This window comes from Dasypus novemcinctus, chromosome 9, assembly GCF_030445035.2.
Source record: "Dasypus novemcinctus isolate mDasNov1 chromosome 9, mDasNov1.1.hap2, whole genome shotgun sequence".
Lineage (NCBI taxonomy): Eukaryota > Metazoa > Chordata > Mammalia > Cingulata > Dasypodidae > Dasypus > Dasypus novemcinctus.
The window spans coordinates 82,265,229-82,282,293 of NC_080681.1; the positions used below are offsets into that span (position 1 = coordinate 82,265,229).

Consider the following 17,065-nt stretch of genomic DNA (forward strand, 5'->3'; position numbering starts at 1 on the left):
AGTCAGGCTGAAATTAAGAACAAGGTGGTATTAGGCAAATGTTGTAACATTTTTAGATTTTTCATCTGTGAAAACAGGGGAGCTGTTCTGTTTGACCTGGGACTTTTGATCTTTTATCTCTTAAAATTCTATGACTTTCTGATAACTTGGACAAAATTGTTTTCAATAGAAATGTTAGAGGAAAGCAAAATTTCATTTTTAAATAAATGTTAATAAAATTAGTAAGTAGAATATAGCATCAGAAGAGGTCCTACAATGGAATGAAGCTGCCCTTACCAGTCTGTGATCATCTATACATAATGTTCTCAGTGGGCTGTAGCTAGGGAAGCCACAGTAATTTTCTGCCTCTTTGACCCATCAAGTCAGCTTCCTTATCCTTACAACTATCTTCCAAACTAATGCCATCTGTGACAAGGGGCATCTATTGAGAGAGTATCAATAGGTAAGAGCAAGACTCTCTTACTGCTTTAAAAAATAATAATAATAATTACAACTACAACCATTATTTGATCTCTACTATGTGTCAGACACTATCTGTATTACTTTATACAATTCTTACCACAAGTTTTCAAGGTAAAGTAGCAAAGATCCCATTGACATATTAGGAAACTATTTTGGGTTCATAGAGATTCTGTGACTTACAAGGTCCTGCAAATGGTTGTACCAGATTAAAATTCCAGATCTGCTTATGCTTTTATGCTATATAATGCTTTTCATTCTATGCCCTTACCATGCCAAATATTGAAAAACAAGAATATGTTGAATAATTAATGTGTGTAAAGCCATGTGGAGGAGATAGAAGTAATAATCATGAGATTTACCAAATCTTAGAGTTGGGTGTTAGAAACATCCTTAGCAGCCATAGAGATATTTTTTTCCTATAATATGCTTCACTGATGTTGCTTTAACTTCTATCTGAATACTGCCTAATAAATACAGGCAAATGAAAACCTCAAAAGGTAGCATACTTTTGAGTTGTTTTAAAGCCTGGAAAACTTTGACAGTTCCTCAGAAAATTAAAACATGGAATTACCTGATGACCTAAGAAATCCTCTTCTCCATCTATACCCAAAAGAATTGGAAACAGGGACCAAACATATACTGTACACCAATATTCATAGCAGCATTATTTACAATAGTTAAAAGGTAGAAGCAACCCAGTGTCTATCAACAGATGAATGCATAAACAAAATGTGTAATACACATACAATGGAATATTATTCAGCCACAAAAAGGAGATGAAGTTCTGATACATGAGGGCTAATGATGTTGAGTATCTTTTCATGTGCTTTCTGGCTATTTGTATATCTTCTCTGGAGAAATATCTATTAAGTCTTTTGCTTGTTTTTTTATTTTGTTTCTTACTACAATGCTCAATAATTCCTCTTTAGAAGTTATAAAAATTCAGGACAACATAATGGTAAAGGGTATGAATGAGCTTTGGATTTAGTCAAACTGGGCTTGGAATTCTAACTGTGCCACTGCAGTATGATGTTGGGCAAGTTGCTTAACCCTCCTAGCTCCAGTTTCTATATTGGAAATCGGGAATAAAACCACATTCCTCAAAAAGTAGTTACTAGAATGAAATAAGATTATTGATTTTTTTTTTAAAAGTCTGACAGAGTAAGTCCTCAGTGAATTAATCTATATGTATATATTTGATGTCTTTACTCAGACATTTATAAAAATGTTGACATTTTCAGGACAAAGCCAAGTGGTAAATAATTTAAGACCACTTAGAGTTCAGTCATACTCTACATTTTAAATTCCTGGCGACAAATGAATTTACCTAATGTAGCCTACATTTCTTTATCTTACCCTGAAGGGTGTCTTAAGACACTTTGTCATATGTCTTACAGAAGTCCAGGTAGTTAAAGCCTTTGGAATACTCCTGGGTCCCATTCTAGTAACCTCATGGTTAGTTGGGCATGGTGTGTTCTTAAGGATCCATGTTTGCTGGCTTCTGGTCATCACTACTATATTATTTCTAAGTGTTGATAAAGCAATTGTCTAAGTGAGTTTTCTAGATTTTGTAGGGGACTAAGGTCAAGTTTACTGGTCTGTGCTTTTTGAAAATCAGAGTATTTGCTATGGAGCAAGGGCTCATTGCCCAGTGTGCACAGAAATCAATACTGTGACACCAGAATTTCAAGAAAAGAAAGAGTTATATTACAAGGCAGCCGAGTAAGTAGACAGGAGAAAAATGCTCAAATCCATCTCCCCAAGTTTAAAAAGTTTAGGATTTTTTATGGAATTCAAACAAAGAGGGGTGAAATTGTTGCTGAGCAGTGTTACAAATCACTTAGTTAACATACAATAACTATAATATTAAGTAAAGGAATGGAAATAAGCTAAAGTAACCATTACATTTGTCAGTAATGGTAATTCTTTAGGGAACGCAGATGATGTCCTTAAATATTCCTTTCTGATGTTCTAACACAAAACAGACATAGAGCTTAGAGGGAAAAGCTTATGTAGTCAATGTGTTCATTCAACTCTTTGGTCAAACATCAGCTGCCTTAAGTGAGTCTTTATCAAGTGCCGTGTTGCAACTGATTTCTTCCTTGAAAGCTTTGATGAGTGACTGAAGTGCTAATATTCTAAGCTGTTGGCCACTTATCTTTTAAAGACTTCCCTCCTGTGTTTTAAATTTCTAAAGTAGTACCACTTTTTATTTATTTGTTAGGGTGCTCCTTCTTTTCAAATACATGAGGAAATTATGTCTAAATGTCAAGATCCCAAGAGAAACCAACCAACTCTGATATAAATGATGCTGAAAAAATTTTATATAATACGAATTTTGCAGCTGGAAAAAATCAGACAACATGGCAACATGAAAAAGATATATCTCTACTTCAAATCTTACCCTAGAATAGGGCATGATCTAATCTTATGATGGTGCTGATGCATACTCTGTAAGTTTTTCAGCAATATAATACAGTGCCTAGCATAGTGCTAAGCATAACTTCTTGTTTAGTGATATCTCTGGAATTGCTACTATGACTTATTTTAGAAAACATTTTGCCATATCCTTAATTTTAGGGAGGAAAGAAAGGAAAAAAACAGTTTTGATTCTGAAGCATATAGTAGGACAAAAAACATAGTAGTGTATATTAATTTTATATTTTATATTAGTTTTTACAGACCAATTACAAAAGTTGGTATCATTATCTTTGTGTTATGGATGGGAAAGCTGAATCTCCAAAAGGTATAAGTTATCCAAAGGACCGATTAGAAAGTGACAAAATCAGATTTGTTTGGCTCCAAAGTCTTTGCTCTTCCCACAATACTATTATATTTGCAATAATTCCTACTTTCTTTAACATGTGAATTTTGATATTTTTATTTATGTAAAGGAGTTACTATCTTCATTTTCATAGTTTATATTTGTTTCATGATTGGCTAATACATTAACATTTTTCAAAATTCTAAGGGCATAAAAAGATATTCAATGATGGAAAGCAGATTTGGCTCAATGGATAGAGCTTCCACCTGCCAGATGGGAGGTCCACAGTTCAAACTCAGGGCCTCCTTGACCCATGTGGAGCTGGCCCATGCACAGTGCTGATGTGTGCAAGGAGTGCCCTGCCATGCAGGGGTGTCCCCCACGTAGGGGAGCCCCATGCTCAAGGAGTGCGCCCCGTAAGGAGAGCCACCCCACGTGAAAAAAGCGCAGCCTGCCCAGGATTGGTGCCACACACACGGAGAGCTGATGCAGTAAGATGATGCAACCAAAAGAGACACAGATTCCCGGTGCTGCTGAAAAGAATACAAGCTGGCACAGAAAAGAACATACAGCAAATGGACAGAGAACAGACAACTGGGGGGGTGGGGGGAAGGGGAGAGGAAAAAAAAATAGATATGCAATGAAAAATCTCCAGTCTGTCCTTGTCTCTGTTATTCTCCCCAGAGGCAATGTTATGTTTCTTATTTATCCTTCCAGAGATTATTTTATATATAAAAACAAATATATTTTATTTTCCCCCATTTTTATACAAATGGTAAACAGTATTTAATATCTTCCTTTTTCCACTAACATTATATTTAAAGATATTCCATGTCAGTGCATAAAAAGCTCTATTTTATGACTACATGTTTTTCTTTAAATTCCATAAAATACTATTGATGAGGATTATGTCTGAATTTCTGCTGTTCTAAGCCTTCAGTAAGTAACTCTGTACACAGGTGATGTCCACATGAAATTTCTATAAGAGAAATTCCCAGATGTAGAATTGCTAGGTTAAAACTATTAATGTATTGGCAAATTGCCCACCAGGGAGTTAGTACCAATTTCATTCCCAACAGTATGTAACAGTGCCTGTTTCCTTGCCAAATGGATAGTATTACCAACATTTTTTTGTCTTTACATATCTAATACTTGAAAAATGGTTTCTTAATGTAGCTTTTTTTTTAAGATTTATTTTTTTTTAATTTCTCTCCCCTTCCCCACCTTGTTTTCTGCTCTCTGTGTCCATTCATTGTGTGTTCTTCTGTGTCCACTTGTACTCTTGTCAGAGGCACCAGGAATCTGTCTCTTTTTTTTTTTTTAAGATTTATTTATTTATTTCTCTCCCCTTCCCCCCTCCCACCCCAGTTGTCTATTCTCTGTGTCTATTTGCTGCATCTTCTTTGTCCGCTTCTGTTGTTCTCAGTGGCAGAGGAATCTGTGTTTCTTTTTGTTGCATCATCTTGTTCTGTCAGCTCTCCGTGTATACGGTGCCATTCCTGGGCAGGCTGCACTTTCTTTCACGGTGGGCGGCTCTCCTTACGGGGCACACTCCTTGCGCGTGGGGCTCCCTTACGCGGGGACACCCCTGCATGGCAGGGCACTCCCTGCGTGCATCAGCACTGCCCATGGTCCAGCTCTACACGGGTCAAGGAGGCGCGGGGTTTGAACCATGGACCTCCCATGTGGTAGATGGATGCCCTAACCACTGGGCAAAGTCTGCCGCCTCTGTGTCTCTTTTGGTTGCATCATCTTGCTGTGTCAGCTCTCCATGTGTTGGCACCACTCCTGGGCAGACTGCGCTTTTCTCGCACGGGGTGGCCCTCCTTGCGGGGTGCACTCCCTGCATGTGGGGCTTCCCTACGTGGGGGACATCCCTGCATGGCACAGCACTCCTTGTATGTGTGAGCATTGTGCATGGCCAGCTCACCACATGGGTCTGGAGGCCCTGGGTTTGAACCCTCGACCTCCTATATGGTATACAGACGCTCTATCAGTTGAGCCAAATCCTCTTCCCATTAATGTAGCTTTAATTAGGATGTAGCTCATGAGTTATTTTGAGTATCTTTTCACATGCTTATAAGCAATTAGTATTTCCTTTTCTAGGAGCTGTCTATATATTAATATATCTTGCTTGTTGATCTTTCTATTATGATTTATAGGATTTTTTTATCTATTAGAGAAATTAGTCCTTTTTCTGTGGTTTTCCCTTTTGGCCTTGTTTATGATATTTTTTACCATGGAGGTACTCTACTCTCCAACTTCAAGGTGTTTATATTTGTTATTCTCTGCCTATAATTCTCTTCCTGGAGATATGTGTTTCACACTCTTCCTCATTTCTTTTTAGTCTTCAAACAAATGTCAACTTCTCAGTAAGATTTTCCCAGACACCATTCTGTCTTATACTACCATCCCTTCTTCTCTGCTTTGTTTTTCCTCCATCACCTGCAGCTCACAGACTTTTAATTTTTTTTTACTTTGAAATATATTCAAACTTATAGAATAGTTACTACAGAGGATTCCAACATATCCCTATCCCTATCCCTGAGATACCCAGATCTACCAGTTTGCCACATTTGCCATATCATTCTATCTATCCATCTACCTGTCTGTCTTTCTGATTTTCAACCCATTTCCCGAACCTAAAGTGTAGGTTGTATACGTCATGCACCTTAAACATTTAATACTGCCATGTATATTTCCTAGGAACATTGAGTTTAACTTAATCTAACCACCTTAAGTAAAGTTATCAAATTCAAGAAACTTAACACTGATATATCACAATAATGCCCTTTTTTCCCCTTCCCCTCTCCCCCCCCACCCTGCTGTTTTTGCTGTCTGTCCATTCGCTGTGTGATCCTCTGTATCTATTTCTCTTTTTGTCTTCTCATCTTTCTCCTCTGGGATTGACTGGGATTCGATTCTGGGGACCTCTGATGTGGAGAGAGGTTCCCTATCAACTGTGCCACCTCAGTTTCTGGTCACTGCTGCGCTTCACCTTGACTCTCTCTTGTTGTGTCATCATCTTGCTACGTGACTCACTTATGCGGGCACTGGCTCACCACACAGGCATTCAGCTTGCTGCGCAGGCACTCGGCTCACACATGGGCACTGGCTCACTGTGGAGACACTGGTTTACCATGTGGGCACTCAGGCAGGCACTGGGATCATCATGCATCATGTGTACTGTGTGAGTACACAGGGACTTGGCTTACTGTGCGGTCACTGGCTCACCACGCAGGCACTCACATGGTCACTCGGTTTGCCACACAGGCAGTTGGCTCACCACACGGGCACTCACGGGGGCACTTGCTCACCACATGAGCACTCGGCTCACCATTTGGGCACTCAGCTCACCATGTGGGCACCCACATGTGCAGTCGGTTCACCTCACAGGCACTTGGCTCACCGCATGGGCACTGGCTCACAGCACAGTCACACTTTCTCTTCTGTTTCACCAGGAGGCCCCAGGGATCAAACCTGGGTCCTCCCATATGGTAGGTGGAGACCTTATCACTTGAGTACATCCGCTTCCCATTGAGCCTCTTCTCCACCCTTGGTGGATCCCACCCAGGATCATGTACTGCCATTAATTAATTGTCATTGTCCCTTTAGTTGCTCTTACTTTTATTTATTTTTTTATACAACATGAACTTTCCCATCTCAACCGCACCCAAGTTTATCAGTCGATGGGATTAACCACATTCACAATATTGTGGTATCCTCATCACTTTCCATTACCAAAACTTTGACTTCTTCCCAAACAGAAACCCTATACCCATTATGCCTTAACTCCCCATTCCTCTGCTCCCCTCCCAGGGCAACCTGTGTTCTAATTTCTGTCTCTATGAGCTTGCATATTCTCCAGTATTTTCCTTGTGGTTACCATGGGGCTAGAATTTAACCTCCTAACTATATAAAAATCTCATTTGTTTTGAAACCAACTTAACTTCAATCGTATATACAAACTATTTTCCTATACTCCGCCATTCCCCCACCTTTATGTAGTGCAGTCCCAAACCACTGACTTACCATCACATTTGCCTTTTAGATCCTGTAGGAAGTAAAAAGTGAGAGTTAAGAAACAAAAATGCAAGAGTATCAGCATTTGTTTTTACCCAAGTTGTTAAAACCTCACTGGAGATCTTTATTTCTTTGTGTGGCTTCAGTCTATTGTCTATTGTCCTTTCCTTTTAAAGTACCAAACTCTCTTTAGCATCTCTTTAGGATTAGTCTAGTTGTGACAAACATCCTCAGCTTTTCTTTTTTTTTTTTTTATTAATTTTAAAGATTTTTATTTATTTACTTAATTCCCCCCCCTCCCCCGGTTGTCGGTTCTCTGTGTCTATTTGCTGCGTCTTGTTTCTTTGTCCGCTTCTGTTGTCATCAGCAGCACGGGAAGTGTGGGCGGCGCCATTCCTGGGCAGGCTGCACTTTCTTTCGCGCTGGGCGGCTTTCCTTACAGGGTGCACTCCTTGCGCGTGGGGCTCCCCTACGCGGGGGATACCCCTGCGTGGCGCGGCACTTCTTGCGCGCATCAGCACTGTGCATGGGCCAGCTCCACATGGGTCAAAGAGGCCCGGGGTTTGAACCGTGGACCTCCCACATGGTAGACGGATGCCCTAACCATTGGGCCAAGTCCGTTTCCCTAGCTTTTCTTTTTTTAATCTGGGAATGTCTTATGCTAATCTTCATTTTAAAAGACAGCTTTGCCAGATAGAGAATTCTTGGATAGCAACTCTTTCCTGTCAGCACTTAAAATATACCATCCCACTGTCTTTTTGCCTCCATGGTTTCCAGTGAGAAATTGGCACTTGGTCTTATTGAAACTCCCTTGTACATGACACACTGCCTCTCTCTTGCAGCTTTCAGAATTCTCTCTTCATCTTCGGCATTTGATGGTTTGTTTATAATATTCCATGGCATTGGTCTCTTTGGGTTTATCCTGTTTGAAGTCTGTTGAGTACCTTATGTATGTATATTCATGTCTTCATTAAATTTGGGGAGTTTACAGCCATTACTTCTTTGAATAATCTGTCTGCTCTTTTCTCTCTTTCTTTTCCTTCCTGGACTCCCACAATGAGTAAATTGGTATACCTGACATTGTCCTACAGGTTCTTCAGGGTCCATTCATTATTCTTCATTCTTTCTTCCTTCTGCTTCTCAAACTGAATGATTTCACTTGTCTTATCTTCGAGTTCACTAATTCTTTTTTTAAGTCTTTATCTGTTATGTCTCATATCTGGTCCTCCTCCTTGATGGTTTCTAAGGCTTTAATCTTCTCTTTTGCCTGAGGCATCACTTCCTTTTGTTTGGTATGTTTTGGAACCTTTTTTTGAAACCTGGGTATTTTGATATTTTAATGTGTTATCACTGGAATTTAGACTCTGAGGTGTCTGTTCCTTAAGCTTGTATCCAGCTTGTTGTGACATAGCTTTCCTTGAATGCCAGGCACTAATAAAAAGAAGAAGGAAGAGGATAGAGCAAAACCTTTCACAATCTTTGCAGATTGACCTGTGCAAGTGCTGTTCATCAGGGCTTATCCATGCAGTACCATTTAGATAATAGCTCTAGGCCACAGTATACAGGCCCCTCATCCTTTCTGCAAATGCCCTCTTCCCTAGGAAACAGTTTCTTTTCTCACAGTCCAGGCACTGCACTAAATGTCCAATAGCCAGTAATCCCTTGACACAGGCAGCACAACTCGACTGCTTACCTGTGGAGTTCTGGAGGAGAGGTCTGTGATCTGTCTTCTTACATAACAAGTTCTTGGATGGCAGGTCTCTCAGGCCACCATCAAATAGATTGAGATTGTACATAATGGGATTGTACATACTGGATTGTACATACTGGGAGAATATCTTCTCCCAGTATGTACATAAGGTTACTCTGCTCCATCTAGAAGCCAGAACAGGGATCCAGGCTGGCTTTGCTGCAAACCAGTGAGAGGTAGGGGAAGGGCCAGCCAGGGCAAGAGGAGAGCCTATGGCTCTTTTTCTTCTTCTTCCTCTTCCTCTTCTTTCAAAATTTATTACTTTTTATATTAGTGTTACATGCTACCCAGTTAACACAAGACAGCAACTACAATAACCCTAAATCTGCTGATCCTACTGTTTTTAAGTAGCCTTTTCCTTGATAGACCAAGCACCCTTTTACTGCAGTCCTTTTAACTGTTTTCTGGAGCTTTTTGAAAGATGTTTCTGCCAGTTCTTGCTGGTTGTTCAAAGCTTTGAGGGGATAGAGCCCTGAAGCATCTCACTCTGCCATCTTTATCAGATACACCTGGAATTCACAGATTTGAGATATTTGGCCATTTCTATCACCTCAGATTGGTGCATATTCAAGCAAATAAAGTAAATGGAAATCAACATCTTCAAAGTAGCCACCTCAGAAGACTAGACACTTGGTCCAGTGAAGCTACCATTACATAAAGCATTTATGGGATGACTTCTTTAAGAAATGCCATCAAAGACAGCTTAAAGTTTTACAAGAAAAGCAGTCCTTCCCAAGGTGTGGTCCATTAGCCATTTGCATCAGAATCAACTATGGTGGGCTCTGGGCTTATTAGAAGGAAATTTCCTAGGTCTAGTCCACATCTTACTGAATCAGAAACTCTAGGGGATGGGCTGAGGTATTTGGCTTTTAAATAAATTCTCCAGGTGATTCCTAGGCCTCTAAAGCTTGAGGATCACTGCCTTTGTAGTCAGTGTTCCCAGCTTACTCATATACCCTGTTTACCTGTCTCAATTTGAACCAATGACTTAGGATTACTTCCAGACCTCAAAGCCATCTTCAAAGACCAAAGAGGCACCTACCAGGCAGGCTGAAGATCATTCCCAATGGGAACTCCAAAACTGAGCTGAACCATGGAATGGGATGCAGACTTGTAGGGGTGATGTGGTAGGAGACATAATTCTTTGACTGACCTGATTTTGGTATGCTTGACAATGCTAACAACTTAAGTCTCACCTCATTACATTAAATGACCTGTAATTTATTATTAAAAAGACAAAGGAGGAAAGGAGAATTGTTTATTGGTTAGATACATAGATGATCTCTAAGGTCCTTTCTCTGACTTAGATTCTAGTTTATTCATCTACATAAATGTGATTGAACAAATGCTGGATACATGAATGTGTAAGTAATAAGGCTTATTACTATAGCAAACCTGCCAGTTGGCCTGATTTTAAGAGAAGAACCTCCTTAAACCACAGTGACCTCAAAAGAAGTAGTACAGTGTCAGCAGCTGCTGCTAAGGAAGCATATGGAAAAGATTTGCCTCAAACTGTTGGGTGATATTGAAGTCTATTAGCCCTGTTAAACATGAATTTCTTCTGTCCAGAGTCATATCATTTTGGAGATATGGGTCACACACCATCAGAAAGACATTTATTAAAAAAAAGAAAGACATTTAATGAGTTTAATGGGTCAAAGGTAAATAGCCAGAAAATTGATACTGGTTTAAAAATAATGTTATTAAACATAAATATATTAAGGTTATGATTTTAGCTTTATATCCACTTTATTTTTAATAGATTTTTTAATTTTTTAAAGGTATATAGATCATACAAAATGTTACATTAAAAAATATAGGAGGATCCCATATACCCGCACTTCCCACCCCATCCCCAACTCCTCCTGCATCACCAAATTCTTTCATCAGTGTGGAACATTCATTGTATTTGATGAATACATTTTGGAGCACTGCTACAAAGCATGGATTATAGTTTACATTGTAGTTTACACTCTCTCAGTCCATGCAGTGGCAGGATATATGATGTCCTGCATCTGTCCCTGCAGTATCATTCAGGACAGCTCCAAGTTCTGAAAATGCCCATATATCACACCTCTTCTTCCCTCTCCCTGCCTTCAGCAACTCCCATGGCCCCTCTCTCCTCATCAGTGATACAGTTTCTTCCATTGCTAGAGTCATAATAATTCTATAGTAGAATACCAGTAAATCTACTCTAATCCATATTTTATTCCTCCATCCTGAGGACCTTGGGATGGCAATGCCCACTCCACCTCTTTTCTCTGGAGGAGGCTTAGATCCCACATGGCTGATGGATAGAATTCTCCTGCTTGCAGTGTAGACTCTCTCGGTTCCCTGGTGTGGTGGTTGACCATCCCCACCTCCCTATTAGCCAACACAGGCAAGTTGAACCAGGGAGTAAGTGCTACAACTCCTCTGAGGTTCGGATTTATATCCACTTTAAATGTGTGAAATTTAATAGTATTGCACAGCTGCAGCATCTGTAATTGTATTTTCTTATTTTCCAAATGTTGGTATTTTCCCTTTCGTTTTCTGAATAAAATCAGCGAGTGTTTTGATCAGTTGACAAATCTTTGATGCTGTATCTTGCTATGCAAAAAATCTATGTTGGCCTATAAGTATAAACTATCATTTTAATCCTCAAGGCAATAATGATAAAACTTTAAATATCTTTATATATTTTATAAAAAAATAGCAACGACTTTTAAGGGCTACAATGATGTAAGTACAAACCGAAGTGCTTTCTGAATCTTCTTTCATTCCTGCCACAATTTTGATAATACAATTCCCTCTTAATATCTGAGGCTCCTTTACATTTATATAAGTCATAGTGAACATAATAATCAGAAACCCTAAAATAGTTTTGGGGCCTCCATTTTTTTATAAAATATGCCTCTTTTTTTACAGTATCTGCTATACAGTAAGTAGGTTATAAGTATTTGTGAAATTCCATCCCCTTCCCCCTAAAATTGCATTCCTTTTAATATATATTTTATGTTGGAATATATCCTCAGTAAAAGTCTGTGACTTATGTAATTATGACTTTGATTGAAAGAAGCTAAACTATATCCTGTTTTAAATTAAAATGAGATGACTTTTCCTCAGATCTGATTCATTAGTAATCCTGATTTCCATGAGCAAGATAGAAAAGATCTGTGTTTCAGTGACTGGAAATTTTACTGATCATTAATATATGCTAGTGATCAGATATTCTGTTTATTTTTCTTTCCAAAATTTAGATTAAAACACTTTATCTTAGGTCCCCATTTTTAGTTTTCTAGTAGGAAGAACTGGTGAATGTTAAGTTATTAACTATATTTTGTTTCTTGGACAAAGTTAAATGTTGAGACTTCCCACTCCCTAACATGATCTCCCACCACACCTCTCCCACCATCACTAGCTCCCATTGCACAGGTGGCTTCAGTATACCTGATTGGTATACTACAAGTATTCCTGATTGGTAATTAAACATTTCCCTTCATTCATTTTCTCAGTCCTGTCTTCTTCCTTCCTACCCTTCTTCCTTTAACCATCTTAGTGAGGACAGCTTCTGTGTCTTTTCATATTTATTAGTTTTGGCTTTCTACTTTGAGTGTTCATTTGGCAACTTGTTATTCTCTTCCTTAAATGGTTCTACCATGGGGCAGTTTTATTTATCCAAATCTTTCATAGTTAAAAAACAAAGCCATTTCTGTTGCCACTGCACAGTTGTCATTGCTTTCCCCTTTAGGTTTAAGATTTCAGGAATCCAAGTGCTGTGGATACCATTTATCCCTTTATGATATCTGAGTCTGATGAACACCACAACTTTGGTGCTGCCATGGGATGGACTTGCATACTCTTATCTCTTCAAGAAGAAGAGAATACACAATTACAAAAACCTCAATTTTTCTCTTAAAACAACTTGTTTTTCCCATGCCTGTTTTTGATCTAACATTTTGAGCTGGATTTGTTGCTGCTGGTAATTTGCTATGTATGGTGACTGTTGTATGAATTTGGGGGAAAGAAGCAAGGCCTCTTAGTCATGAAAAAGATTTGATATCTGTGTTGTGAAGTTCTGTCTCAAGTACTTACAAATTATCATGGAAGGAACTGACAAATAGGAATTTTGTAATTTAGTGCTGTCCATTGGTCATGTAGGCTCTCAGTGACTGCAGTTTGAAAGTCTCAAAATAAACATGATTCAGTACTTAGGATGATTAATAGATTAATAAGATTAATTAAAACTTTACCAAAGTCTCTCTTTGATTAAAACAAATTGTTAATTAAGGTTACTAAAAATGTGTCAACTAGCTGCATGATCCCTGTATATTCCTCAACTGCTTCCCAAAAAAGTAGTATGATTTACCAATACCTGATAGAAAATGGATCACTTTGTTGTTTTTTATGGTTATTGAATGGCTATATGCCTATAAGACTGTACCTCTTAAATATGCTTTGTTCAATTAAAATTTGTGTTATACATTATCTTAAATCCTATGAGATTATATTCATAATTATTTTCCCTTCTAGCTCATTTTCACAAAAAGATAATTTTAGAAGTACATAATTTCCAAGCAAAGTTGTTTTGAATTTGAATTCTGAAAATCACTACACCTTATAAACTCCTTTGTTTTTCCCTCACCCCCCCCCCTTCCTTCTTTCCTTCCTTCCTTTTTTGGGTGGTAATCTGTTCAGCTAGTATTTAATATCATATATGAGGCTAGTGCTATAATGGTTATCTACTATGTGATATTCACTTAATCCCTTGGTGTGAAAGCAACAAGAACTTATTTTCTCTCTTTTGTAGGAAATAGCATTCCAACTGTTTTTGACATCTTTAATTTCAGAGGTTACCAATGATCAGATAAGGGTCAAGACTGACTTCAAATATTTTAGTAAGAAGCAGAAAGGAAAATGAGATCCTAACTTTCTAGCCCTCTGATCTACACATCCTATTGATAAGCTGAAGCTATATGGGTGTGAAATTTGGTATGAAGGCTTAGGCTGCTTGAGCACCTTTTATCCCATAATAGTTGTGGAATGTGAAGATCTGAATTTTCACGGGGGCACTGAAATTTCATGACCAACAATGGATTTCTTAAGGTCTTGTCATTTCAAATTGCCATGAGATCTGGTTATTGCTGCTCTAAATGTGTATATGAAGCTGCCTCCCAGTGAACTCATTGCAATGGTGCTAACTTGTCTTGACACTCTTGCTGACATACAGTTTTAGTGGCCCTTAACAAGGTGATCTAGTTTCTGGAGTCCCAGCACAGGTTTCCGGGGGGATTCAGCAGAAATTTGTGGGATGAATTTCTATAGGTAAGAAATATATTGGCTTTAAAAATTAAGAGATTTGATTCTGTTTTGAATTTGGATATCAAATGAATCTGAGCACATGACATTATAATGCCGTTTGTCTTTTCAAATAGATTTACCTTCTAATGTATGTGATGACAGGACTTTGCTCATCAGCTAGAACATACATTTCAGAGGAGTTGTTACCTAAAATATTATCATAAGGCATAAGAAAACACACGATTTAAGTTGCCTTTCATGAACATAATTAAGAATTAATAAGCCAGTACCAGTGGCTAGTCCCTAGAATTTCCACTGTTTTGCCTTTTGTGACCTGTGTTATTAAAAGTCCATTATTTTTACAGACTTTATTAAATTGGATCTTATTAAAGCATTCTATATTTGCATTTGGTCTTTCATAATTCATTATTATTATGACATTTACTTTTTACCATCAGATCTGAAAACATATCATAAGCTACCCTTTTCTCTTGAAAGAAATGCTAATTTCAAACAGTCCTCTAATAGAAGAGAAAAGCTTTATCAGTTTTTTCATTTATTCCAGATCGTGTTAAGAATACTAATGCTAGACTTCAGTATGCTAATATCTCTGAGCTTTTTTTGGTCAAAAGCTTAGAATTATTATTTTTATCCCATTCTAAGTATGAAACTAAAAGTCCTACTACTACTGCAGAAAACACAATTCTCAAGTGAAATTCTAAAGACTTGTGAAAATGTTTTCATTCCTAAATCCTGTTTCTTAGGATGATGCTAGTCAATTTATCTTTGTACCACATTGTATTGTTTCTCCTGTTTAAGAGAAATTGAAATTCATTTGGTTTGTTTTTCTCATAGTTCAGGGTAATAAAGCTTACAGGGTTTAGGACTAAGAATTCTATGCTTTCAGCCCCAGACAGCATTTAGTATATGCTTCCTGATTTTCCATATGATGATAATTCTGGTATCATTTATGATTTAGTTGAAAAGTCAATATAGCAAGAATGTGTATATTGATATCAGGCCAGCTCTCTAATTTTAACATAACTAATAAAACACTCAATGAGCTTTTGGGGGGATGCTAGTAAATTTATTAAAGTCTGAAATGAAACTTACTTTGGATTTTGTCTCATTTCAGATTTCTGACAATGTGTAATAGACACTTTGGCAGTGTTGTTGCCCAAACTATTCGGACCCAAAAAACAGATCAGTTTCCACTTTTCCTGATTATTATGGGAAAGCGATCTTCTAATGAAGTGTTAAATGTGATACAAGGTAAAGTACATCACGTGGGGAGTAGAATCTGCTTGTGCGTGTGATAGTCTAATCAGTTTTACTATTAAAGCTTATTATATTTCTTTCTATGGGTTGATATTTTCCATTCTAAAATACAGAACATCATGAGGAAAGAATATTTTTTAAAAGTATAGGTACTATGAAAAATGTTACATGAAAATCCAACAGAAGCATCTTAATGAAATCGCACAGGTCTTAGGATATGGGATATTCAAGTTAAATGTTTAGAATTAATAAATTCTCTAAACTAGCAATTACATCATAACCATTTGTCAAAAATGACATTTCTTTTATATGGTTTTCTTACTATAATGTTGATTAGTTGAAAGAAATGCTTATCTTTAGTTATCTAGAAAATCTAATGACTCTATATTGCAATTTAATTGGTCACAGTGGCAGTTGTTTTTCCGTATTTGTGTAAATCCATGTCTAAGTTGCAACCCTAATGCATGAAGCTATAGTATGTCTATGAATTCAACCATAGTATACATTCTTTACACAAAAATAAGTGATTTTTTTACAGTTACTAACTTAATGCATATAAAGTATTAGTTATAAAATATCTTTTTCATGGCAAAGCTTCAATTGAAAACAGTATATTTCCTCTATGCCACAGGGGAAAAGGTTTTTTTCAGCTGTCCCAAACTAAAGCTTGCATAGTGTCTGGGATAGTCAATGTCTGCCCCCATTTAAGTCAAAAGTTCTATAGCAGGTAATATGATGGGGAAGGGGAGATAAATTCTAGTGCTTTAAAAAACTGAGATAAAATAAAACCTATGGCATTTTCTATTTTCTCTATAACCAAAGCATGCAGTTTCATAAACAGTATTAAAGAAGACCTGCTGGGGGAACTGATTTGCATAAGGCAAATGGATAATGAAAATAACATTTCGTCTCTGCTTTCCCTGTCAGAGGCAATATTGCAATAGCTCGCGATTCTCAGAGTGTGGTCCATGGACTCCCCACTCTACCTCCAGAGGTTCCCTAGACCCTTGCAGGGGACCCAGAAGGTCAAAATATTTTCATAGTAATATTAAGTCTTAACCAGCTTGACCTTGGTTGGATAGGGTACTTAAGCATTCTAAACCTTGGTTTTCTTCTCTATAAAATCAAAATAATAATGATACCTTCATAGAATTTTTATACAGGTTAAACAAGGTATAAACATAGAATTTTATACAGGTTAAACAAGAGATGTAAAGTGCTTAGACTAGTCACTGGCATATAAACAATGGTTTGTTGCTGGAGTTATTAAATAGCTATGGTTTCATAACTTGAAAGAACTTTTGGTTTTCATAACTGTGACATTCTTCATAGTGCTAAAAATCCTTCTTATTAAGAGACAGCTCCCTCAAATCTGAATATTCTGAAATTTCAGTACTTAACTGCTTTATTCTTACTGAATATATGAAACTCTTCTTTAATCAGATATTAGCATACTAATCTGTGTTTTTTAGACTGTAGTTATTCCTTTCTGATTAATTCTAGAATGA

General features: G+C 37.5%; 1 protein-coding gene across 4 annotated transcripts in view; it reads left to right on the plus strand.

Moving 5' to 3' along the window:
* The window catches only part of FAF1 (Fas associated factor 1), a 573,725-nt gene that overhangs the window by 453,939 nt on the left and 102,721 nt on the right, over positions 1 to 17,065 (plus strand). For all 4 annotated transcript variants that reach the window (XM_071217456.1, XM_004476483.5, XM_071217457.1 and 1 more), the window contains one exon: positions 15,415 to 15,551. In XM_071217456.1, the coding sequence (XP_071073557.1) occupies positions 15,415 to 15,551 (137 nt within the window). The remainder of the gene's footprint in view (positions 1 to 15,414; positions 15,552 to 17,065) is intronic.